The sequence below is a fragment of the Globicephala melas genome, chromosome 3 (assembly GCF_963455315.2).
Source record: "Globicephala melas chromosome 3, mGloMel1.2, whole genome shotgun sequence".
NCBI lineage: Eukaryota > Metazoa > Chordata > Mammalia > Artiodactyla > Delphinidae > Globicephala > Globicephala melas.
Window position 1 is genome coordinate 170867783 of NC_083316.1, and position 25975 is coordinate 170893757.

General features: G+C 56.7%; 2 protein-coding genes across 4 annotated transcripts; one reads left to right on the forward strand and one right to left on the reverse strand.

Annotated features, from left to right (window-relative positions):
• Positions 1-4265: 4265 nt before the first annotated feature.
• Positions 4266-6796, reverse strand: AZU1 (azurocidin 1). The gene is made up of 6 exons (XM_030845689.2): positions 6696-6796; positions 6260-6416; positions 5692-5833; positions 4952-5188; positions 4384-4534; positions 4266-4291 (listed from the first exon to the last, which is right to left on the reverse strand). The coding sequence occupies exons 1-6, from the start codon at positions 6751-6753 to the stop codon at positions 4266-4268; spliced, it is 771 nt and encodes a 256-aa protein (XP_030701549.1). The 5' UTR covers positions 6754-6796.
• Positions 6797-9977: 3181 nt separating this feature from the next.
• PLPPR3 (phospholipid phosphatase related 3) lies at positions 9978-25746 on the forward strand. Of its 3 annotated transcripts, XM_060297474.1 has the most exons (9): positions 9978-10119; positions 10968-11088; positions 22973-23158; positions 23236-23377; positions 23463-23658; positions 23750-23807; positions 23891-24064; positions 24365-25349; positions 25479-25746. In XM_060297474.1, the coding sequence occupies exons 1-9, from the start codon at positions 10049-10051 to the stop codon at positions 25721-25723; spliced, it is 2178 nt and encodes a 725-aa protein (XP_060153457.1). In that variant the 5' UTR covers positions 9978-10048; the 3' UTR covers positions 25724-25746. The 3 variants fall into 3 exon arrangements, with proteins under 3 accessions (XP_060153457.1, XP_060153456.1, XP_060153458.1); XM_060297473.1 differs by having other exon boundaries at positions 24365-25746; XM_060297475.1 differs by lacking the exon at positions 9978-10119 and having other exon boundaries at positions 10605-11088; positions 22959-23158; positions 24365-25746.
• The last annotated feature ends 229 nt before the right edge of the window (positions 25747-25975 follow it).

Sequence of the window (25975 nt, forward strand, 5' to 3'; positions counted from 1 at the left end):
GAGAGAAGCCAGACACAGAAGGACGCACAGGGTGTGATTCCATTGATGGGAAACGTCCAGAACAGGCAGAGGGTTCCTGGTTGTCAGGGGCTGGGGGAGAGCATGGGGGTGAGTGCTCATGGGGACAGGGCTTCTTTTCAGGGTGGTGAGAACGTTCTGGAATTAGAGGTGGTGGTTGCACAACCCTGTGACTATACTAAACGCCGCTGAATTGTTAAGCGGGTGGGTTGTATGGTAGGAGAAGTACATTTCGATAAAGCTTTAACTGAAAAAGAAAAAGAAACACACACACACAACCTTGCTAGGTAACTGCCCACAGGGTCCTGGCCGGAAGCTCTCACTCCCCAGGGAGCCTCCCGGTGGGTGGGGTGGGGGGTGAGGGGGAGGGGAGTCACAGCATCAGACAAGACAGGGGGATGGCCCGGGGTCCTCCTCGCTGCTTCAGGCCTGGGGTGGGGGCAGGCAAGTGAGTGCAGGGCTGGGGGGCTGCCTGAAGGCAGAGGCTTGGGAAGGCACGGGACTGGGTGGGGAGCTGGGGCCACCGGGAGCCCTGGGGGTTGTAACTGGGAGGGAGGGAACCATCGGGGGCCTCTGGGCGTCGGGCCGGCAGGTGGAGGGGAAGTGAGGCTGGAAGCTGTGGCCTCGGCCCCTTCCCGCTCCAACTGTGGCTGGTGCAACAGGCAACGGCCTCGCCGGGAACGCGGGCTGGGGCGGGGTGAGGGGGCAAGCGGACCCGAGCCGACCCCCCCAGGATCGAGGGAAGGAGGGCGGGAGAGGCTCAGCCTCTTTGTCTCTGCCTCTTTTTCCTCTTCTCTCCTGAAAAAGGAAAAACACTCCTTTCTTGAGGGGGCCAGTGTTGGGGGCTCCAAGCTGAGACCATATGCTCTTGGACCGCAACACCCTAGGGCCTCAGTTTCCCCATCTGAACAATCAGCAGGCGGGACCCCTGGGACCCTTCTGGGCTCCTGAGCCGCTGACATTCCTCTCTGGGCCTCAGTTTCCCCTTCTATAAAGCAGGGCCCATTCTGAACCCCCAATTCCACTCCTGGGTCCAAATCCATAGCATTGAAAATCGATGTTCAAACAAAACATGTACACAGATGTCCACAGCGACGTGATTCACGTTAGCCAGGGCGGAACCAACCCAGAGACCATCGATGGACGGTGGGTATACATCCCTCCACACCCGGGAGCATCACTCAGCCGTGAAAAAGTGTGAAGCCCTGACACTCGCTACAGCGTGGACGGACCCTGAGAACACGATGCTCAGTGAGAGAGCCAGACACAGAAGGACACACAGGGTGTGATTCCACTGATGGGAAACGTCCAGGACAGGCCAGTCTACAGGAACAGAGAGTTAGTGGTTAGTGGTTGTCAGGGGCTGGGGGACGGGGAGGAGAGGTGACTGCCGATGGGGACGGAGCTTCTTTTTGGGGTGATGGACAGCGGTGAGGGTTGCACAACCTAGTGAAATACACTAGAAACCACTGAATTGTTCCCTTTAAAAGAGTGAATTTTATGTTATGTGAATTTCACTGCAATAAATTATGAAAAACAAATAAACAGACCCAGGTCCCACAGACCAGGCCTGTAGGATGGGGTGAGGGCCTGGCACACAGCTGGTGCCCAATAAGCGTCAGCAACGCCAGTGGTGATAGGAGCTCCCTGGGCCTCGGGCTCCCCATCTGTAAAATGGCTTAATGGCAACACAACTAACCTTGGTGGCCGGTGAGTGTGGGCCATCGCTGGGGGCTTCTGGGGCAGTGAGTGGGTGGAGGGTGCGCGGTCAGGGCAGGGGGCTCGGGACCGCACAGACCCCAACACCACCCCGCTCGGGGCACAGCGCCGCCCCTTCGAGCCCCTCCCCTCCCCTGCGTGTTGGGGCGTCAGCAGTGCCTCCAGGAGAAGAGCAGAACTGGGCATCTCCATTTTGGCCCCGACGCCGGCTGGGCTGAGCCCCTTCCACAGCTGGGTGCTACCCGCCCGCCCCGGCCTTCTGTGGTCTCCCCACCGCCAGCCCGGAACACGGGATCCTCTGCAGCCTCTTTCCCTCGAGCCACGTGGCAGGACCTGTCCCCGTCTGTGCAAGGTGACACGTGGGCAGCCCCCAGGGCGGCACCTGTTTCGGATGCCCGACCCGTCCCTGCCACCCCGTCCCCCCAACCCCAGACGAGACACCGCAGACGGCAGGCTTCGTGATCGCCCCCCTGGGTGAAAAGCCCACCTCCCAGGCCAGCAGGCGTTTCTCATGCACTGGGTGAGGGGCAGTGTTTCCACATCGTCAAGAGCCTTCTGTGTCTCTTTGCCGTGAACTGTTTACATCCGGGACCCACTTTTTTACTACTGGGCTCTAATTGTTTTCCTTACTGATTTTAGGTGCACGTTATATGTATTATATTATAAATATATAAGATAAATATATTATAAATATAAATGTATAATATTTACACAATGGATTTGGTATATTTTATTATGAGTTATTAAGTATATATATATATATATATATTTTTTTTTTTTTTCGGTACGCGGGCGTCTCACCGTTGTGGCCTCTCCCGTTGCGGAGCACAGGCTCCAGACGCGCAGGCTCAGCGGCCATGGCTCACGGGCCCAGCCGCTCCGCGGCATGTGGGATCTTCCTGGACCGGGGCACGAACCCGTGTCCCCTGCATCGGCAGGCGGACTCTCACCACTGCACCACCAGGGAAGACCCTAAGTATATATTTTTAAAAATACAAGTACAATATATAATAAATACTAATATGTAATGTAAGGTATGGTTTAATTTTTATTTTAATGAAACAATTTTATTTAGTTTAATAAGCTATATTATGTGTTTTTTGTTTGTTTGTTTGTTTTTTTCGGTACGCGGGCCTCTCACTGCTGTGGCCTCTCCTGTTGCGGAGCACAGGCTCCGGACGCGCAGGCTCAGCGGCCATGGCTCACGGGCCCAGCCGCTCCGTGGCATGTGGGATCTTCCCGGACCGGGGCACGAACCCGTGTCCCCCGCATCGGCAGGCGGACTCTCAACCACTGGGCCACCAGGGAAGCCCCTGTGTATTATGTTTTATATATCATTTATATAATTATTTTTATTATGTTTTGTATGTTATTTATACGATTATGTTTGTCATGTTTTATATATCATTTATATAAATATATAAATACATACATATATATATATATATATATATATATATATATATATATATATATATATATATATATATATATATAGTTTGGCTGCACCGTGGGGCATGTGGGATCTTATTTCCCCAACTAGGGATCCAACCTGTGCCCCTTGCAGTGGAAGCGTGGAGTCTTAACCCCTGGACCTCCGGGGAAGTCCCTATAAAATTATATTTATTATTTAACATTTATATTTTAGTTCCTTTCACATAAGGCTCTTTAACCGATTCAAGTGGCAAGTAGTCAAAAGCCAGTTTCTCGGATTCAACCAACCGCAGATCAAAAATATTTGGGAAGGGCTTCCCTGGTGGCGCAGTCGTTGAGAGTCCGCCTGCCGAGGCAGGGGACACAGGTTCGTGCCCCGGTCTGGGAAGATCCCACATGCCGCGGAGCGGCTGGGCCCGTGAGCCATGGCCGCTGAGCCTGCGCGTCCGGAGCCTGTGCTCCGCAACGGGAGAGGCCACAACAGTGAGAGGCCCGCGTACCACAAAAAAAAAAAAAAAAAAAAAAAAAGTGGGAAAAAAATTTCCAGAAAGTTCTAAAAAGCGAAACTTGAATTTGCTGTAGGCGGGCAACTACATTTACACGGCATTTACATTTTATTAGGTATTTTAAGTCATCTAGAGATGATTTTAAGTGCACTGAAGGATGTGCGTAGGTTACTTGCAAATATTACGGCGTTTGATATAAGGGACTGGAGCATCCGCGGGTTTGGGTATCCACTGGGGTCCTGGAGCCAAGCCCCTGCAGATACTATGGGGTGACTGTATTCTCGACCAAAAGGAGAGACGGTTAAGGGGGCCTGGAATCTCACAGATGTGGGTTCAGAGCCCACTCTGGCTGTGTGGCCTCAGGGTAGTCACCCAACCTCTCTGAGCCTTGGCGCCACCTCCGTCAGGTGGAGATAACAAGAGGCCCTGGTCCTCAGGGCTGCGAGCGGATTCTGTGAGTGGAGGCCCCTGGGGTGGATGCCACTCTTGCCGGAAGATGTCCCTGCGCTCGGTCCCCAGCCCCTTCCCGCCCCCGCAAAGCAGAAATCAGGTACCGTGGACAGAACGGGAACAGATCCTTTATTAGAGTCACGACTGCGCGGGCCAGGGTGGGGCTGCGGGATGGGACAGAGGCGTGGGGGGCTGGCTCCATGGCGGCTCACGCGCCCCACACCGGCTGGGCTGGGGGTCTGTCAGGCTGGCGCACATCCGACTGGCTGGTTTATAACCGAGTCGATCCAGTCTCTGAAGAGTGCCACGCGGGCGAAGAAGTCGGGGCCCCTGCCACAGGGCCCCCGGGACCAGGAGGCCACGCCGTGCGCCAGGCCGTCGCAGATGAGGGGGGTGCCCCCGTCCCCCTGCAGGGCGGCAGGAGAGTCAGGGCATCCCAGGCCCAGCCCCGCTACTCTGCTCCCACCCAGAACCACTGCTCACACCACCCACAAATCCTGTCCCCGCCCCTGGCCCTTGGCACGTGCCGTCCCGCTGCCTGCACGCTTTTCCCTCAACTTTGCTGGGTTAACTCCTACGTGCAACTCAGGTCTCACATGCCCCCAGGAACTTCCTGCTGCCCGGGGCTGGGCCTGTCCCATGCACGTCCTTGTCTTGACACCTGACTTCCCCACCCACAAGGTCTGGGAGCCCCTGGCTCCACACGGGCAGACCCTACCCTGTCCTGTTCCCTGTCGTGTTTCCAGCCCCCAGCCCAGAGCCTGGCACTTGTCCTTGCTTTTCCCACCACCTGGGGCCCACCCCAGCTCACGCCCAGCCCGTACCAGGCAGATGCCGCCCCGGCGGGTGAGGACGCCGGTGCACACATTGTTCGGGCGACACTGGTCCGACGGGGTCACAGTGACGTTCACGACCCTTGGGACTCGGGAGAGACGCCCTCTCTGCCGTCGGGCGCCCCAGCCTGCGACCTGACAGTTGGTGCCAGCTTCCACCGTGGCATTCTGTGGGGGCAGTGGTACCACTGCCACGGTGCTGCTGGTGAGGTTGGCCTGACGGTCCAGCTGGGGAGGGAAACTGAGTCAGGAGAGGGCGGAGCTGGGGACCAGAGCCTCACGGGGCCCAGCTGGGAGCCAGGGCGGCAGCTACATGAGTTTTGGTCTGTAAAGTGGTTTGGGTCCTGGCCAAGTGACTTTACCTCGCTGGGCCTCTGGTTCCTCCAGAGAAGGGATCAATCGTTCTTATCGCAAAGGGGGTTGAGAGACCCTGAAGGTGAAGCGCTTGCCCAGGAAATGCAGATAAAACAAGGCACCATCCCCCATCACAACTGACAAGATTTTAAAAAATCATATTATGCAGTGTCAGTAATGATGCGGAGAAATGGGCAGTTTTAAATTCTGCTGGTGGGAGGGTAAGTGGGCCCAGCTACTGTGTCCAGGATCAGAGGATGGCTGAATGGATGGTGCACTTGGCTGTACGACTTAACCACAGGCTCCGTACACGTGGCTCGTCCCTCCTGAGCCCCCCAGGCCGTCGTCAGCCCCCCACCCCCCACCCCTCTCCCCACCTGCAGCAGCAGCACGTCGTTCAGGTTCTCTTGGGGGTTGTAGCCGTTCTCGCTGATGCTCCTGATGGAGAAAGTCTGCCGGGACCTCTCCCGCTGCCTCAGGTTGTGGGCCCCCAGCACCACAGTGGCAGTCCCGGTGTTGCTAAGGGCAGGTGGGGGCAGACACCAGGCTGGGGCAGTCCTGGGGGCTTGTGGGGAAGTCCCTAACCTTCCACACCCGCCCCAGGGCCCGGGCATTGATGGACAGCAGGTTTGCAAATAAGGCAGGGAATTACTAGCCTGCTGAACCACAGCCCAGGAGCCAAAGGAAGGACAGCAGTGATGGTCAAGCCTCCTTGCTTCCTTCTGCAGCCGTATCTCCCCTCTGTTTCCAGATCGAGACCCTCCTGGGCCCCCTTTCCATCCTGGGTCCCCCCATTTCCCTCTCCAAGCCCCTCAACCCTTCCTAAGACCCCTCCCCCTTGCCAAGACCCTCTCCTTCTCACTTACCAGGCACCGCTCCCCCAGGAATCCCCCGAGCTCTCTCCCTCTCCGAGCCCCCCTCCCCACCCTGTGGCTCCCTCCTCACCGGCTTTGGAAGCAGCTGGCGGCTGTCAGGATGAAGCCGGGGTGGATCAGGGCGCCCCCGCAGAAGTGCCGCCCTTGGGTCTGAATGGAGGCCAGGAATGGGAATTCCTGCCGCCGGGCCTCCCTGCCACCCACGATGTCCGCCAGCGGGGCCGAGCCTGGGGAGAGGGTGCATTGCAGCTCCCCCGGTTTCAGCCCCATCCCTGGGGAGACCCCGGCCTCCCGCCCCCCTGTTCCCTAAAAGGACAGGGGCCCACCCTCCCAGGGCTGGTCAGGGCCAGCCTAGCTGTGCGGCCTGGGCCAGGTCACTTTCCCTCCCTGAGCCTTGAGTCCAGGGAAGCAGGGGCTGGCGCCCGCTGGTCCCTCCCACCAGAGCCGGTCCCCTGCAGCTGGACCCCTGCATGGATGGGGACGTCTGGCCTGGGACAGGCACTCACCAGCCCTGGAGGTCGCCAGCAGGCTGGCCAGCAGGCCCAGCAGTCTGAGTGCTGTCATGACGGGGGCCGATGGGGGTGGCTGGGATGGTGGCGCCCTTATACCTGGCGCCTTGGCCATTGGCACACCCCTGACCCAGGGCCCGGCCCCTCCCGTCAGAAACAGTTGCCCAAGGCCTCCAGAGCCAACCGCTCCTGGGGCCTGCCTGGGCCCTCCAACTGCCCACCCTGTGCCCCGTCCTCCCGTCTGTACGGTGGGCGACCCGTCAGATGTGGGTGAGGCTGACACCCAGCCGTGCCACTCACAATGGGGGCTCCGCTTGGCTTTCCAGCCTGAGTGCTGGAGGTTCCACCACTGCTCTCCTGTCCTGGCTTTTGCATGTGTGTGTGTGTTTTACTGCTTTTTATTTTTTTTAAACAGCTTTATTGAGATATAATTCGAGTACCACACAATTCATCTGTTTAAAGCGTGCAATTCCATCGTTTTTAGTATCTTCTCAGAGTTACGCAGCCACCACCCCAATTTTAGAACATTCCATCACCTCAGAAGAAGCCCCGTCCCCATCAGCAGTCACTCCCCCTCCCCTCCCCGAGCCCCTGACAACCAGGAACCCACTCTCTGTCTGTAGACTGGCCTGTTCTGGACATTTCCCATCAATGGAATCACACACTGTGTGTCTTCTGTGTCCAGCTTCTCACTTACAGGGTTTTTATCTGTGGGCACCTGGCCGGGTCACTCTCCCGCCCTCAGTCTGTGCATCTCTAAAGTGGGCAGGTGCGGCCATGGAGGCCTCAGAGCCAGGTGGTCCTGGAGAGGTTGTCTCCCCTTCTGAAGCAGGGTGTTCAGAGGTTTCAGGCACTCAGAGCCTGGGCAAGAGATGAGGCCAAGGGGAGAGAAAGACAGGGTTGAGTATCCAGAATATATAAAGAACTCTCCCAACTCAACAACAAAAAGACAAAGAATCCACTTAAAAATGGACAAAGGATTTGGATAGACGTTTCTCCCAAGCTACGCAAATGGCCAACATGCCGTGAAAAGATGCTCAAAATTATTAGTCATCAGGGAAATGCACAAATCAAAACCACAGCGAGACACCACTTCACACCCACTAGGATGGCTGGAATGAAAAGGGCAGAAAAAATACAGTGTTGGTGAGGAGGTGGGGAATTGGAACCTCAGACAGGCTGGCAGGGATGTAAAGTAGTGCCGCGGGCCGGGGAAGGCCTGGCGGCTCCTCAAAACGTTAATCACCGAATTATCATATCACTCAGCAGTTCCACGCCTAGGTGCGTGCCCAAGAGGACGAAAGACAGGGCCTCAGAAACCTGCACACGTGTGTTCACAGCGGCCAAATGGTGGACGCAACACAAGTGCCCTTCAACAGACAGACGTGTCCCTCCACACATGGGAGCATCACTCAGTCGTGAAAAGGGGTGAAGCTCTGACACTCGCTACCACGTGGACGGACCCCGAGAACACGATGCTCAGTGAGAGAAGCCAGACACAGAAGGACACACAGGGTGTGACTCCGTTGATGGGAAACGTCCAGAACAGGCAGATCCACAGAGTCAGAGAGTGGGTTCCTGGTTGTCAGGGGCTGGGGGGGTTAGGGGGTTAGGGGAATAATAGCTGAAGGAAATGGGGTTTCTTTGGGGGAGACGGAATGTTCTAGAATTAGCTGGCTGCACAACTCTGTGAATGTTCCTTCCAAAAACCAGCGGATGTGATGCTTTAAGATGGGTGATCTTATGTCATGTGAATTTCACCTCAATTTTTTATTTTTACTTATTTTTGACAGCTCAATTTAAAAAAAATAGGATTTATTTCCAAGGAGACACCAAGAGGTTGGGGCTGGTGGTGGACCCCACGTCTCAGGACACTAGGACACCAGTTCCTGTCTGGGGCCTCGAGGGGGCTCTCGCAAGGCAGGACTGGGGAGGGTGGTGGGAACAGGGGTCAGGGCGGACTTGCAGTCCTCCACCCAGCCTGAATGGTGGGGTTCTGGGGCTCAGGCCTGGTCCCTGCCGAGTCTCACGGTCCCACCGCCCAGCCGTGTCCCCCGCATGGCCTCTGCCTCAGACCAGTGTCCCCCCAAGTTTGCCTCCCGTCTCCACTCTCCCTGGATCTCACCTGGGCATCCTCCCTCCTGAGGGCCCAACTTGCCGCCCACCCTGTCCTTGCCCGTGGACCAGGCTGCTGTCCTGCGCAGAGCACAGCCAGAGAGATGGGTGACTCCAAAGCCCACAGGTCCATCCCTTCCTACTTGGGTGACCTCAAGGGCCCCTCTCTGGCCCTGTTTCCCTGTCTGGGTACCAGGACGTGAACAGTTCCTGCCACACCCCCAGTAGAGCTGTGGTGAGCATCGAGTGGGTTAATACGTGCAAGAGTCTTTGAGCAGCACCTAGCGTGCTCAATCCCTCTTCCCTGCTCTAAACTCTGCCATGGCTCCCTAGTGCCCCAGAAGCAAGTCCAGGCCCCACTGCTGGGCCATGTGCCATCACAGCCGGGCCTCGCTCCTCCACCACTGGGGATCGACAGGAAGAATACCCCCACCTCGGTTCCTGATACTCCCCCAGACCCTCTCCTGTTGCCCTGAGCTGTCAGGAGGGTCTCCCAGGACACCCCTTCCTGCTCCTGCCCCCCCCAGGAGGCCCCCAAGAGCGATTGCCCCACTTTCCCCTCCTCCCGCCTCCAGAGGGCTGTTTGTGGTCACCTTTCAACACCGGGATTCCCAACGGCTGCCCAGCCCAGGCTCCGCCCCTGGCTGGCAGGGAAACCGAGGCCCAGTGGGCATCAGGCCTGGGGAGGCAGGACAGAGAGCTCCGGTGTGCCCCATGCGCAAAGCGGCCTTGTTATGCCCATTTCCAGGTGAGCAAATGGAGGCCCCGGTGCGATTCAAACCCTCTGGGCCCCACCCTTAACCGCGCATACAGTCATCTTTGAAGACACATGCAGCTGAGTCTCTTAAAACAAGAAGGGCCACGGCCAGGACCAGGTTGGAGTGTGAACAGCTGCGTGCGAATAAAGCCCAATGGCTGCACACACCGGGTTATCCATCCGTGCAGCCCTCACCCCCGACCTTAACTGGACGCTTAACTGCGGGATTGATTTTGGGGGTCTGTTCCAGTTCTCAGCGGGGCCTGGAGACCGTGGACAGAGATTTAAGTTCCCGGGGGCCTCAGCTTCCCCACTTGTCAAATGACGGTCAGCTGGTCCCACCCCGCATGGCTGTGTGTGGAAAAGAGGAAACACCTGCAAAAGAGCAAGCGCTGCCTAAGTGAGCCTCACGTGAATTCACCACGAGGGCCCCGCCGCCGCCCGCGCATCCCGGGGCATCCAGGGCCGTGCGTCCTGGATGCTGTGGGCCCGGCGAGGGGCCGGGTTTGGACGAGCGGAGAGAGGACCCCGGCGGGGCGCAGGGGACAGGTGGGCGGTGCGCGGTGCGGGGGCCCGGGAGTGAGGGCGGCCCCCCACCCCCGGCTTCTTTTGTCTCCCGAAGGCTCGGGCGCCCGGGAGCTCGCCATGGAAACGCGCGCCGGGAAAGGGGGGCAGAGAGGCGAGAGACCCGGAGACCAGGACAGTCTCCCAGCGCCCGGCCTCGATGGGGCTCCCCGGGCCCATCCGAGAGGTCCGGGAGGGGAGGAGCCCGCAAACCCCGGCCCATGCCCGCCCCCGCGGGAGACCGAGGCCCCGGAGACCCAGAGACTAAGGGCGCGGGAGCAGGGGTCGCGGGGACGGCGACGGACGCGCGCGGCGCCCCCGACGCGTCGAGACAAAGAGCCCCCGCCCCTAGCGCCGCCTCTAGGCCGCCGGGCGCGGGGTCTCGGGCCGGGCGGGGCCCCTCCCTCCCCGCCTCCCCTCCGCCCCCGCGGGGGAGGGGCCGGCTTTGTGCTAGCCGCGCCGCAGCCCCCGTCGCCGCCAGCCCCGCCCACAGAACGCCGGCGCGCCAGGTGAGGGGCCTTCGGGCTGAGCGAGGACCCCACCGCTCCTCGGGTCCCGAAGGCCCCCGCCCTGACGCGCGGGACGGACCCCGGCCCGGAGGCCCCTCGGCCAGGCCGTCTCCGCCCTCTCTGCCGAGCCCCCTCCCGGCTCCCCATCCGGAGTGGCAGCCGGAGCGTTGGGCAGGGCCGCAGTGCGCGGGGGAGGCCGGGGGCTCCCCTCTCCCCGGCCTCAGTTTCCCTGGGCGGTTCCTGCGCATCCTGGCCCGCCCCTCCTCCGCGGGCGCCGGGCTCCGCGTCCCCCCAGGGCTCAGTCTGCGCCCCTCCCTCCTCCAGCGCGGCTTCGTCCCCTCCCACCACGGCCTGTGGCGCCCCCGGCACCATGATCTCGACCAAGGAGAAGAATAAAAGCCCGAAGGACAGCATGACGCTTCTGCCCTGCTTCTACTTCGTAGAGGTGAGTGGGGTGGGGGGTGGTCGCGCTGGTGGGGGAGGGGCAGAGGCCTCAGTTCCGCCGGTCCTCGGGGACCCCCACGCCGAGGGACGGGCACAGCTAGGGTGCCTGGGGGTGGGGGTGGGTCAGAACACTTGGGCTCTGTAGGACGAGTAGGCGTTGCAGAGCCGCAGAAGGCTGTCCTGCAGGAGCTGGGCAGATGCTGGGAGGCGGGGCCTGCAGTCTGGGGTACGGGTCAGCAGCGCAAATGAAGGGGCTGGAGCAAGGCGCTGGGGGCCGTGGGTGGCGGGGCGCGGGGTATGGATGCGGTGTCTTCCTCCAGCGTGAGGACCGGAGGCCTGAAGGTCTGAGTTGAAATCCCTCCTCTGCTAATGTTGGAGGCTCCTGCACTTCGCCAAGCTCTGATAGAACAGGCTGGGCACAGAGTGAAGGCCTCGTGAGTGTCTAAAAAGTAAAAGACGGTAGATGCAGCCACCTGGCACATACTAAGCGCTAATGACCAGACAACGCGTAGCCACACTTAGATGGTTAGCACCTGGGTTACCCACAGTGCACCCTGCTTGCCGTGCCGGGAAACCCAGCTCCAGCGAGGGGCCCAGACAAGGTGCGGGGCGGGGGGGGCGGGCCACCAGACCTGAGCAAACAGCATCCCCTGCCACCCTGTGCAGGGTCACCCAGGCTGGTGGGTACCTCCCCAACGGGCAGGAAATCTGATGATTCTTCAGATTTGCATTTGAATCCTCATTACAGTAGGTTGTACCTTCTCAGTGTTCTCCAGGCATCACGGAGACAGCACCCCCACTCCCCAGGCGCCTACCCACCTCCACTTCCCACTACTCTCTCCTGTGTCCCCTCCCAGAAAACCTTTCACACCCATTGAAGTCCACCAGATGTGCAACCTCCCCCCACCACCTTTGCAAACACAAGTTCCTGCCCTTGGCTTTTTTCTAGCGGAGATCTTTGCTTACCATCGTCCCAGGAAATGGTGCCCCATCCTTTTTCACCGCCATGTAGTACTCCAGTGCTGGGCCCCAGCCCCAGGGAGTTGGGCACTCGGGTGCTTCCGAGCCTTTGTGTCTCACAGACATTCCTAGAAGGAGACTCTTTAAGCCCTTTGGCCTGTGTCACCCCACACAAGTGTGCAGAGCTTATCTGCAGGGTACCTCCCTGGGGAGCAGGGTGTGGTCACTCGGGAAAGACCCCAAAGTCCTCCCACGGAGGCGCCCGCGTGCGCGCCTGTTTTCCCGCAGTTGCGTCTCCCCCAAGCGTTAGCGGCGTCTGGATTTGACCGACCCAGTGGGTGAAAAACCATATCCCAGTCCCGGTCTGCATTTCCTTTACGGCCAGTGTTCCATTCCTTTTTTTTTTCTTTTCTTTGTTTTTAAACACACACGCCCCCAAAGCAAGCAAGTTGGCTCGACATCGTGGGTGTGTGTGAGTGATCTTCCTTTGGTGCAGAGATACGCGCTGAGGGGTTCCTGGTTTTCAGCCGAGGGTCTTGGGAAGCGGTGAGAGGCGGGTGGTGGGATTCCGGAGGCACTTACAGGCCCTCAGGTGGTGGCGGGCTCTGATGGGGGACCCCCACCACCCAACCTGCCACGCGGGGCCGCCGGTTCTCCCTCCAGTCTGGTCCGGCGGGCAGATGCGGGCAGAGGCTGGAGGAGAAGCAGGGGAGCCGGCCAGGCGTTATAGCCACACGGCTTGGGACTTGGAAGGTCGTGGGGGGTCTTCAGCACGACCCTGTCGCGGAGAGATTTGGTGATTTTAAGGCGCTTCCCAGTCCCCACGTAAACCCTCTTTGTGGCCTGACGCTGTCTGCCCGCCAAGCCAGATGACCCTGACCGTGATCACGGAGGCAGCCGCTAACTGCTGCTAATACCACTACAGGCTCCACGTGCGCCAGACTCTAAGCGCTTTCAGTGTATTTGCTTATCCAGTCCTGCATTGAAGCCCTGGGTGGTGGCCACTTTATTGGTCCTGTTTTCAGCTGGGGAAACTGAGGCGTCAGGAAGAGGTGGAGCCAGGATGCAAGCCCAGGCAGGTGGCTTCATTTAACTGCCTTGGGCCTCATGCCTACATGCAGCAGGCACTCAATAAACGCTCCTTGCACACCAGCCCAGCTCCTGCAATCCCACCTTTGGCACTTCCCCTCTGGGAGCCCCCGGCCAGGGCTGCATGGAGGGCCGAGGCCCCTCTCAAGGCGCCGTACAAATCGAGTGGAGGTGGGGGCTTCCCAAGGCAGCTGGGTGCCGTTAGGGGCCTGCCTACTCTCTGGTCCCCAGATGTGCCAGCCCCACCTGGCCCTGGTGGGGGTTTGAGTTTGAGATCCTTGGACCAGAAGGGGACGCAGAGGACACCGGGAGGTTCTGCTTCCATAAGAAGGTTCCACTGGAATCTGCTCAGTAGCTTTGCAGCACGAGTGGGTGAGTGAGTGAGGTGTAGATCCTTTCCCCCTGCCCTCCTCGGGCGCCATGTCTGCGACTTGGTCAAACGCAGCTCAGTTTTCCTGAACCTCAGCCTCCTTCCCGTTCGTCACGGCTGCTGTGAGCAGGAGTGTCATGTGTGCTGTGTGCCTATCACCTGAGGACACATGATCAGGGTGTGCAGAAGGACAGTTGCACAAATGAATGATTCAAAGAATTCGTTCATTTATTCAGCACCTGCCATGGACCAGATGCCCATCTTCTCAGGGCTGAGTGTGAAGTTGGCACATAGAGGTACAGGGTGCAGAGGAAATAAAGCAGCGCAAGGGATGGAGAGGCTGGTGCCAGGAAGGGAGTCTCCGAGGAGGGCCAGACACCCCAGAGGAGTGTCTAAGTGCGTCCTTCTATCCCTGAGAGGAAAGACCCAGAGGCAGGAACCTGTCTGTTGTTTCTAGGTTGTTCAAGACAGCAAGGGTAGCTGGAGGAGAGAGATGAATGAAGTGGTGAGTGGGTGGATGGATGGACTGTTGGATGGGTGGGTGGTATGATGGGTGGGTGGATGGATGGATGGATGGAAGAAAGGAAGGAGGCAAGCATGAGTGGGTGGATGAATGGATGGTGGATTGGTAGATGGATGATGGAAGATGATGTATGGAGGATGTATGGAGGATGGGTGCTTGGATGGATGGATGGAAGGAAGGGAGGATGGATGGATGGATGATAGTTGGATGGGGGAAACGGGTGGGTTGACGGATGGATGGGTGGGTGGAAGAAAAGGAAGGAAGTATAGGTGGATGGATGGATGATGGGTGGGTAGATAGACGGATGGGTGGGTGGGTGGGTGCATTGATGGATGGATGGATGAATGGATGATTGATGGATGAGTGGAAGGGTGGGTGGGTTGATGGATGGATGGGTAAGTGAAGCAAGTATGAGTGGACGGATGATGGCAGATGATGGATGGATGATAGATGGATGGGAGGATGGATAGGTGGATGGCTGGATGAATGGAAGGACGGGTGGGTGGATGAACGGATGGATGGGTGGATGTTGGATGAATGGATGCTTGATGGATGAGTGGATGGGTGGGTTAACGGATGGATGAGTAAGTGGATGGATGGATGGTGGATTTATGGATGGATGATGGCTGGCTGGGTGGTCGGCTGGATGGGAAATGAATAAATGGATAGAAGCATATTGGAAGTTGATGGACAGAGGGATGGGTGTTTGAATGAATGGATGATTGATGGATGAGTGGATGGTTGGGTTGATAGATGGGTAAGTGGATGGATAATTGATTTATGGATGGAGGGAGGGAGGGGTGGATGGAAGGAAGGCTGGGTGGATGGATGAATGGTTGGGTGGAAAGATGAATGGATGCATGGGTGGGTGAGTGGATGGAAGGAAGGAAGGAAGCATGAATTGGTGGATAGATGGATGGATGATGGAAGATGATGGATGGATGGGTAGAGGTGGATTGATTGATGGATGATGGAAATTAATGGAGGGATGGATGATGGATGGGTGGATGGATGAACAGATGGGTGGGTGGGCGAGTGGTCAGATGGATGTAAAATGAATAAGTGGTTACATAGATGTTGGAAGTTGATGGATGGAGGGATGGGTGTTTGGATGCATGAATGATTGATGGATGAGTGGATGAATAGATGATGGATGGATAGTGGATTTATGGATGGATGATGGTTGGGAGGAAGGATGGATGAGTGGATGCATGAATGGTGGATTGATGGATGGATAGGTGGGTGGAAGAAAGGAAGGGGGAAAGGAAGGAAGTGTAGATGGATGGATGGATGAATAGGTGATGGATGGATGGGTCGATGGGTGTGTGGGTGGGTGGATTAAAGGATGAAAGGAAGGAAGGATAGGTGAATAGATGGATGGATGGATGTTGATGGATGGGTGGGTTGATGGATGGATGATGGAAGATGGATCAATGGGTGGTAGATGGATGGGAAAATGGATAGGTGGGTGGGTGGATGGATGGATGATGGGAGGATGGGTGGATGGGTGGACAGATGGGTGGGTGGTTGGATGGATGGAAAAAGAATAAATGGATAGATGGATATTGAAGTTGATGATGGATGGGTGTTTGGATGAATAGATGATTGATGAGTGGATGGCTGGATAGACAGACGAGTAAGTGGATGGATGGTGGGCTTATGGATGGATAATGGATGAGTGGGTTGATGAATGGATGATGGATGGATGAGAGGATGGGTGGGCTGATGAATGGATGGATGAATAGGTAGGTTGATAGATGGATGCACAGATAGATGGGTGGATGGGAGAGTGGATGGGTGGATGGGTGGGTTGATGGATGGATGGGTGAGTAAGTGAATGGATGTATAGGTAGATAGGTGGAAGGAAGCAAGCAAGCAGGAGTGGATGGATGAATGGATGGTGGATTGATGGATGGATGCTGGAAAATGATGGATGGATGAATTATGAAATGGAAGGAAAGAAGGAGAGGTGGATGGATGGTGGATTGATGGATGGATGATGGATGATGGAAGATGGATAGATGACAGATGGGTGGGTGGATGGATGGAAAGAAGGACGGAAGCAAGCAAACAAGGGTTCATGGATGGGTGGGTGAAAGAGAGGAAGAAGGGAAGGGAGGAAGGAAGTGGAGGTGGGTGGATGGTTGGGTAGGTGGGTGGATGGATGGATAGATGGGTGGGTGGGCAGATGGATGGATAGAAGGAAGGATGGATGAGTGGATGGTAGTTTGATGGATGGATGATGGAAGATGACAGTTGGATGGTTGATATATGAATGGGTGGGTGGATGGGTGGGTGGGTGAGTGGAAGTAGGAAGTATGGATGGATGGATGATGGAATGGTTGGGTGAGTGGATGGAGGTGGATTGATAGCTGATGGAAGATGATGGAAGGATGGATGATGGATGGATGAATGGGTGGGTGAGTGATGGACAGATGGGTGGGTGGGTGGGTGGATGGATGGGTGGGTGAATCTGTGGATGGGTTGATGGATGGATGAAGGGGAAAAAGGAAGCAAGCATGGGTGGATGGTTGGATGTTGGATAGAAGATTGGGTAGATGGATGGATGGGTGGGTGGATAGATTGTGGATTCATGTATGGATGATGGGAGATGATGGATTGATGGATGACAGATGAATGGTTGGGTAATGAGTGAAAGGAAGGAAAGAAGGAGTGAAGGAAGGAGGTGTAGGTGGATGGATGGAAGGAAGGAAGGATGAGTGGGATGGATGGATGGAAGGAAGGAAGCATAAGTAGGTGAATGAATGGACAGTGGATTGATGAATGAATGATGGAAGATGATTGATGGATGAATGGATGGATGGAAGGAAGGATGAGTGGGTGGATGGATGGTTTGATGTATGGATGATAACGGAAGATGTTGGACAGATGATAGATGCGTGGGTAGATGGAAGGAAGCAAGCAAGCATGGGTGGAAAGATTGGTGGGTGGAAAGATTGGTGGGTGGAAAGATTGGTGGGTGGAAGAAAGGAAGAAGGGAAGGGTGGAAGGAGGCGTAGGTGGGTGGACAGATGATGGATGGGTAGGTGGAGGGAAGGATAGGTAGATGGGTGGGTGGGTGGATGCATAGGTGGATGGGTGGGTTGGAGGAAGAATGAGTAGATGGATGGTGGATTGATGGGTGGATGATGGGAGAGGACGGATGAATGACAAATGAATAGATAGATGAACAGGTGGATGGATGGGTAGTGTGTGGATGGATGGAAGGAAGGAATCAAGCAGCATGAGTGGGTGGGTGGATGGATGGGTAGTGTATGGATGGATGGAAGGAAGGAATCAAGCAGCATGAATGGGTGGGTGGATGGATGGGTAGTGTATGGATGGATGGAAGGAAGGAATCAAGCAGCATGAATGGGTGGGTGAATGGATGTAGGATTGATGCATGATGGATGGGAGGATGGATGCATGAATGGATGAGTGGGCTGATGGATGGGTGGATGGTTTGATGGGTGTGTGGGTGGGTGGATGGATGGGTGTGTGGGTGAGTGGATTGATGGCAGGATGGATGTATGATGGATGGATGGAAGGAAGGGAGGATGGGTGGATGGATGGACAGATGAGTAGGAGGGTGGTCTGATGGAAAATGAATAACTGGATAGATGGATGTTGCAAGATGATGGACGGGATAGGTGTTTGGATGAATGGATGATTGATGGATGAGTGGGATAATGGATGGATGGAAGGAAGGAAGGATGAGTGGATGGATGGTGGATTGATGGATGGATGATGGAAGATGATGGATGGATGGGTGGGTGGAAGGGTGGGTGGGTGTGTGGTTGGATGGGTGGATGGAATATGGATGAGTAAGTGGGTGGATGGATGATTGATGGGAGGAAAGATGGGTGGTCAGATGTATAATGAATAAATGGATGGTTAGATTTTGGAAGTTGATGGACAGAGGGATGGGTGTTTGGATGAAAGGATGATGATTGTTGAATGGGTAGATAGGTGGTGGTTGGATGGATGAGTGGGAGGGTGGGCTGATGGATGAATGGGTGAGTAAGTGGATGGATATACAGATAGATGGATGGGTCGATGGAAGGAAGCAAGAAAGCATGAGTGGATGGATGAATGGATGGTGGATGGATGGATGTGCATGGATGGATGGATGGATGGATGGATGGGGGAAAGGAAGGACAAGTGGATGGATGGATGGATGGTGTATTGATAGATACTGGAAGATGATGGGTGAATGGATGGATGAATGGGTGGGTGAGTGATGGACAGATGGGTGGGTGGGTGGGTGAATCTGTGGATGGGTTGGTGGATGGACGAAGGGGGAAAAGGAGGCAAGCATGGGTGGATGGTTGGATGTTGGATAGAAGATTGGGTAGATGGGTGGATGGGTGGGTGGATAGATTGTGGATTCATGTATGGATGATGGGAGATGATGGATTGATGGATGACAGATGAATGGTTGGGTAATGAGTGAAAGGAAGGAAAGAAGGAGTGAAGGAAGGAGGTGTAGGTGGATGGATGGAAGGAAGGAAGGATGAGTGGGATGGATGGATGGAAGGAAGGAAGCATAAGTAGGTGAATGAATGGACAGTGGATTGATGAATGAATGATGGAAGATGATTGATGGATGAATGGATGGATGGAAGGAAGGATGAGTGGGTGGATGGATGGTTTGATGTATGGATGATAATGGAAGATGTTGGACAGATGATAGATGCGTGGGTAGATGGAAGGAAGCAAGCAAGCATGGGTGGAAAGATTGGTGGGTGGAAGAAAGGAAGAAGGGAAGGGTGGAAGGAGGCGTAGGTGGGTGGACAGATGATGGATGGGTAGGTGGAGGGAAGGATAGGTAGATGGGTGGGTGGGTGGATGCATAGGTGGATGGGTGGGTTGGAGGAAGAATGAGTAGATGGATGGTGGATTGATGGGTGGATGATGGGAGAGGACGGATGAATGACAAATGAATAGATGGATGAACAGGTGGATGGATGGGTAGTGTGTGGATGGATGGAAGGAAGGAATCAAGCAGCATGAATGGGTGGGTGGATGGATGTAGGATTGATGCATGATGGATGGGAGGATGGATGCGTGAATGGATGGGTGGGCTGATGGAGGGATGGGTGGATGGTTTGATGGGTGTGTGGGTGGGTGGATGGATGGGTGTGTGGGTGAGTGGATTGATGGCAGGATGGATGTATGATGGATGGATGGAAGGAAGGGAGGATGGGTGGATGGATGGACAGATGAGTAGGAGGGTGGTCTGATGGAAAATGAATAACTGGATAGATGGATGTTGCAAGTTGATGGACGGGATAGGTGTTTGGATGAATGGATGATTTGATGGGTGTGTGGGGTGGGTGGATGGATGGGTGTGTGGGTGAGTGGATTGATGGCAGGATGGATGTATGATGGTGGATGGAAGGAAGGGAGGAAGGGTGGATGGATGGACAGATGAGTAGGAGGGTGGTCTGATGGAAAATGAATAACTGGATAGATGGATCTTGCAAGTTGATGGACGGGATAAGTGTTTGGATGAATGGATGATTGATGGATGAGTGGGATGATGGATGGATGGAAGGAAGGAAGGAAGGATGAGTGGATGGATGGTGGATTGATGGATGGATGATGGAAGATGATGGATGGGTGGGCGGAAGGGTGGGTGGGTGTGTGGTTGAATGGGTGGATGGAATATGGATAAGTGGGTGGATGGATGATTGATGGGAGGAAAGATGGGTGGTCAGATGTATAACGAGCAAATGGATGGTTAGATTTTGGAAGGTGATGGACAGAGGGATGGGTGTTTGGATGAAAGGATGATGATTGTTGAATGGGTAGATAGGTGGTGGTTGGATGGATGAGTGGGAGGGTGGGCTGATGGATGAATGGGTGAGTAAGTGGATGGATACACAGATAGATGGATGGGTCGATGGAAGGAAGGACGCAAGCATGAGTAGATGGGTGAATGGATGGTGGATTGATGGATGGATGTGCATGGATGGATGGATGGATGGGAGAAAGGAAGGACAAGAGGATGGATGGATGGTGTATTGATAGATACTGGAAGATGATGGGTGAATGGAGGGATGATGGGTGGGTGCGTTGCTGAATGGATGGATAGGTGGGTGGAAGGAAGGAAGGAAGTGTAGATGGATGGATGATGGATGGATGGATGATGGATGGGTAGATGGATGGATGATGGGTGGGTGGGTGGATGGAGGGTGGATTGATGGGTGGATGATGGATGGGAGGCTGAATGGGTGGGTGGATGGGTGTTCAGATAGATGGATAATGAATAAATGAATGGGTAGATGTTGGAAGCTGATGGATGGGTGTTTGTGGATGAATGGATGATGGGTGGATGGATGGGTGGACGGGTTGATGGGTGTGTGGGTGGGTAGATTGATGGATGGAAGGAAGGATGAAGGGATGGATGGGCGGATCAAAGGAAGGAAGCATGAGTGGATGGATAGATGGATAGAGGTGGATGGATGATGGATGGGTGGGTGGGTAGGTGGATTGATGGATGGATGAGTGGGTTGATGGATAGATGGTTGGGTGGACTGGTGGGTAGATGTATGGATGGGTGAGTAAATGGATGGATAGATGGATGGAAGGAAGGAAGGAAGCATAAGTGGATGAATGAATGGATGGTTGATTGATGAATTGATTTTGGAAGATGGATGGATGGAAGGAAGAATGAGTGGGTGTATGGATGGTGGATTGATGTATGGATGATGGAAGATGATGGATGCATGGGTGTGTGGGGTGATGGATGGATGGATGGGTGAGTAGGTGGATGGATGTATGAATAAATGGATGGAAGGAAGAAAGGAAGCAAGCAAGCATGAATAGTAGATGTATGGATGGTAGACCGATGGATGGCGGCTAGATGGAAGGATGAGTGGATGGATGGATGGATGGATGGTGGATTTAGGTTAGGAATAGGTGATGGAAGATGATGAATGGATGGATGGGTGGATGCTGGGTGGATGGATGAATGGAAGGAAGGATGAGTTGATGGATGGTTGGTGGATTGATGGAAGATGATGGGTGGTTGATGGATGGGTGGGTTGGTTGATGGTTGTGTGAATAGATGGATGAAAGGAAGGAGGAAAGCAAGGAAACAAGCATGAGTAGATGGATGAGTGGATGGTGGATTGATGGATGGATGAATTGGTTAATGGATAGATGGAAGGAAGGATAAGTGGATGGATGGATGGTGAATTCATGGCTACATTATGGATGAATGGATGGATGAATGATGGATGGGAGGGATGAATGGATGAATGATGGATGGGGTGATGGTTGGATGGGTATGTGGGTTGATGAATAGATGGGTAAGTGGATGGATGGGTGGGTGGGTTGGTAAGTGGAGGGTAGTAAGTGTGGGTGGATGGATGGATGATGCATGGATGGGTGGGTGGATGGATGGAAGGAAACATGAGTGAACGGATGGATGAATGGAGGTGGATTGATGGATAATGGAAGATAATTGAAGGATCGATGATGAATGGATGGATAGTGGATGGATGAATGGGTGGATGGATTATGGATGGATAGATGGGTGGGTGGGTGGATGGGTGGTGAGTGAAGCAAGCATGAATGGATAGATGAATGGATGGTGGATTGATGGATGGATAATTGAAGATGATGGATTGATGGATGGGAGGATTGGTGGATGGATGGAAGGGTGGGTTGGGTAGGTGGGTGGGTGGCCAGATGGATTGAAACTGAATAAATGGATAGGTGGATGTTGTAAGTTGATGGATGGAGGGATGGGTGTTTGGATGAATGGATGAGTGGATGGATGGATGAATGGGAGGATAGATTGGTGGGTGGGTAGGATGGTTAGCTGGAAGGAAGGAAGGGTGGATCAATGTGTGCGTGGATGGGTGAGTGGTTGGGTGGAAGCATGAATGGATGATGGATGAATGGGGGGGTGGGTGTTGGATAGATGGATGGGTGGTTGGGTTGATGGATCGATGGCTGATGGGTAGGTGTGTTGATGGATGGGTGAAAGGAAAAAAGGATGCAAGCATGGGTTGATGGATGATGAATAGATGGGTGGATGGATGGGTGGGTGGATGGACGGAAGGAAGCATGGGTGGATGGTTGGATGATGGATAGATGAGTGGGTGGATGGATAGATGGGTGGTTGGATTGATGGTGGATTGATGGATGGATGATGGATGGATGGATGGGTGGGTAGGTGAGTGGAAGGGAAGAAGGAGGGAAGGATGGAAATGTAGGTGGATGGACATACGTATGGATGGATGGGTGGGTGGGTGGGTGGATGGATGGATAATAAATAAATGGATGAATGGATGTTGGAAGTTGGATGGATGGATGGATGGGTGTTTGGATAAATGAATGATGGATGGATGAGGGGATGGGTGGGATGATGAATGGATGGTTAGATGCATGGATGGGTGAGTAAATGGATGGATAGGTGGATGGAAGGAAGGAAGCTTAAGTGGATGAATGGATGGTGGATTGATGACTGGATGATGGAAGATGATGGATGGATGGATGGATGGATGGATGGGTGGGTGGGTGGGTGGGTAGGGTTGATGGTCAGATGATGGACTGATGGATGAATAGATGGGTGGGTGGATGGGTGTGTGGGTTGGTTGATTGATGGATGGATAGATGGAAGGAAGGAAGGAAGCATGCGTGAACAGATGGATGACGGATGGATGCATGGAAGGAATGTTGATGGATGGGCTGATTAGTGGATCGATGAGTGAGTTAGGGGTGCAGGAATGGCTCTGTTGGATGGATGGATCTGTGGATGTTACCCAGATGGGTGGTGGGTCACTGGATTGCTGAATGAGCTGATCCGTGGGTGAACGGCAGCAGCACGGACATGTGGATAGGTGGATGAATCAGTGAAGGGACTGAATTCATGGGCGGATGACTCCGTCAGCGAGTGTGGCGTGACCCTGGCCAGTCCCGTTCCTGCAGCTGCCCATAGTGGCGTCCTCCGTCGTGTCTCTCTACTTCCTGGAGCTGACGGACCTCTTCAAGCCGGCCAAGGTGGGCTTCCAGTGCTACGACCGCGCGCTCTCCATGCCCTACGTGGAGACCAGCGAGGAGCTCATCCCACTACTCATGCTCCTCAGCCTGGCCTTCGCTGCGCCTGCGGCCTCGGTGAGTCCTGGTGCGGGGCGGGGCCGGCTGTGGGCACCGCGGCCGGGAGCCCGACTGAGCACCTCCCCGTCTGGCAGATCATGGTGGGCGAGGGCCTGCTGTACTGCATGCAGTCCCGGCTGTGGGGCCGCAGCGGGGGCCCGGGCGGGCCCGAGGGCAGCATCCACGCCGGCGGCTGCAACTTCAACTCCTTCCTTCGGCGGACGGTGCGCTTTGTAGGTGAGTCCCCCACGGCGTCCGCACGCTGAGGGGGGCGGGTCTGGCCCCAGCTCCCGCGCCCGGCCCTAACCCTCCCACCCCGCAGGCGTCCACGTGTTCGGCCTGTGTGCCACAGCCCTGGTGACCGACGTCATCCAGCTGGCCACGGGCTACCACGCACCCTTCTTCCTGACGGTCTGCAAACCCAACTACACCCTGCTGGGCACATCGTGTGAGGCCAACCCCTACATCACGCAGGACATCTGCTCCGGCCACGACACCCACGCCATCCTGTCTGCACGGTGAGCGTGTCTGGCCCCCGTCCCGTGGAGCATGCAGGGAAACTGAGGCAGGGGCCAGAGCTGGTGGGGCTCACCCGGGTGCCTCTTGCAGGAAGACCTTCCCATCCCAGCACGCCACTCTGTCTGCCTTCGCTGCTGTCTACGTGTCGGTGAGTCCCGGCCGGCCCAGCCCCATGCCCTGGACACCCCACCAGGACCGGCTGCCCTGACCACCCGGCCTGCCCCCCTGCAGATGTACTTCAACTCGGTCATCTCGGACGCCACCAAGCTGCTGAAGCCCATTCTGGTGTTCTCCTTTGCCATCGCAGCGGGCGTCTGTGGCCTCACCCAGATCACGCAGTACCGCAGCCACCCCGTGGATGTCTACGCCGGCTTCCTTATTGGTGCTGGCATCGCTGCCTACCTGGTGAGGGGCTGAGGGGAGAGGTCTGGGTGCCCAGGGGGAGGTCTGAGGGGGGAGGCCAGCCCCACCCTGGGGGACTCTGCTGAGTTTTGTCCCTCGGTAGCTAGAGGCAGAACCTCACAGGCCCAGACCTGCCCAATGTGCAGAGTGAGCGACCTGAGGCCAGAATTTGTCCCATTGGGAGAAAGGCGGACTTCCCCTCTCGGACTCCCCCTCTCGGACTCCCACGGCAAGTTCTGTGGCTTGCTGGGGACCCTGGTCTCTGGCTGCCGGCCCCACGCCCAGCCCGTGTCTCATCCTTAGGCCTGCCACGCTGTGGGCAACTTCCAGGCCCCGCCGGCAGAGAGACCAGCGGCCCCGGCGCCTGCCAAGGATGCGCTGCGGGCGCTGACCCAGCGGGGCCACGACTCGGTGTACCAGCAGAACAAGTCCGTGAGCACCGACGAGCTGGGCCCCCCCGGGCGGCTGGAGGGTGTGCCCCGGCCTGTGGCCCGCGACAAGACCTCACTGGGCAGCCTGAAGCGGGCCAGCGTGGACGTGGACCTGCTGGCCCCACGCAGCCCCATGGGCAAGGAGAACATGGTGACCTTCAGCCACACGCTGCCCCGCGTCAGCACGCCCTCGCTCGATGACCCCGCCCGCCGCCACATGACCATCCACGTGCCTCTGGACGCCTCGCGATCCAAGCAGCTCATCAGCGAGTGGAAGCAGAAGTCGCTGGAGGGCCGCGGCCTGGGGCTGCCGGACGAGGCCAGCCCTGCGCACCTGCGGGTGCCAGCGGAGCCCATGGCCGAGGAGGAAGAGGAGGAGGAGGACGAGGAGGAGGACGAGGACGAGGAGGGGGAAGAAGGGGGTCCAGCCCCGCCTTCACTGTACCCCACAGTCCAGGCACGGCCGGGGCTCGGGCCGCGGGTCATCCTCCCGCCGCGGGCTGGCCCGCAGCCACTGGTGCACATCCCCGAGGAGGGGATCCAGGCTGCGGCAGGCCTGTCCCCCAAGAGCAGCGCAGCCGTGCGGGCCAAATGGCTCATGATGGCAGAGAAGAGCGGCACCGTGGTGGCCACAGCCTCCACGCAGCCCCGCGTGGCCAACCCGCCACGGCTGCTGCAGGTCATCGCCATGTCCAAGGCCCCAGGCGGGCCGGGCCCCAAGGCGGCCGAGACGGCCTCGTCCTCCAGCGCCAGCTCCGACTCCTCCCAGTACAGGTCGCCGTCAGACCGTGACTCCGCCAGCATCGTCACCATCGACGCCCATGCGCCCCACCACCCTGTGGTCCACCTGTCTGCGGGTAACGGGCCCTGGGAGTGGAAGGCGGCGGGCGGCGGGGCCAAGGGGGCTGAGGGGGAGGGCGGCTATGAGCTGGGGGACCTGGCCCGCGGCTTCCGTGGGGGACCGAAGCCCCCGGGCGTGTCCCCAGGCTCCTCTGTTGGTGACGTGGACCAGGAGGAGCCGCGGTTTGGGGCCGTGGCCACCGTCAACCTGGCCACAGGCGAGGGGCTGCCACCGCTGGGTGTGGCCGACGGGGCCCTGGGGCCGGCCAGCCGAGAGTCGACACTGCGGCGCAAAGCGGGCGGCCTGGTGCTGTGTGAGCGGGAGGCCGTGGAGGCAGAGGCGGAGAGCTACTACCGCAAGATGCAGGCGGCCCGCAGGTTCAAGGACTGAGGGCGGGGGCGGGGCCGCACAGCAGGGGGCGGGGTGGGGGGTCTGGCTGAACTCAGACATGGGGCCCCATCAGACAATAAAAGGCGATCGTTGAGCGGGGTGCGGCTTTTTGGAGTGTCATTTCGGTCGCAGGGCCCAGCAGGCAGACCCGGCCTCCGGGGCCCTGCGCGTGTAACTGGGGACAGGGATCTGTCTGGTGGAGTGCAGATGTGGGGCCCCATCTCCAGGCCCCCTGAAACCCCCAAGCGAGAA

Bases quoted from the DNA above. Each gene is read 5' to 3' on its own strand.
- PLPPR3 (XM_060297473.1), top strand. From the start codon at position 10,049: ATGCTGTGGGCCCGGCGAGGGGCCGGGTTTGGACGAGCGGAGAGAGGA. The intron at 10,120-10,967 runs GTGGGCGGTGCG...TCCCTCCTCCAG, and splicing joins CGGCGGGGCGCAGGGGACAG to CGCGGCTTCGTCCCCTCCCA. The intron at 24,065-24,364 runs GTGAGGGGCTGA...TCTCATCCTTAG, and splicing joins CTGGCATCGCTGCCTACCTG to GCCTGCCACGCTGTGGGCAA.
- AZU1 (XM_030845689.2), bottom strand. From the start codon at position 6,753: ATGACAGCACTCAGACTGCTGGGCCTGCTGGCCAGCCTGCTGGCGACC. The intron at 5,834-6,259 runs GTGAGGAGGGAG...ACCTGCCCTTAG, and splicing joins GCCAGCTGCTTCCAAAGCCG to CAACACCGGGACTGCCACTG. The intron at 4,535-4,951 runs GTACGGGCTGGG...GCCGCCCTGCAG, and splicing joins GCCGGGGCGGCATCTGCCTG to GGGGACGGGGGCACCCCCCT.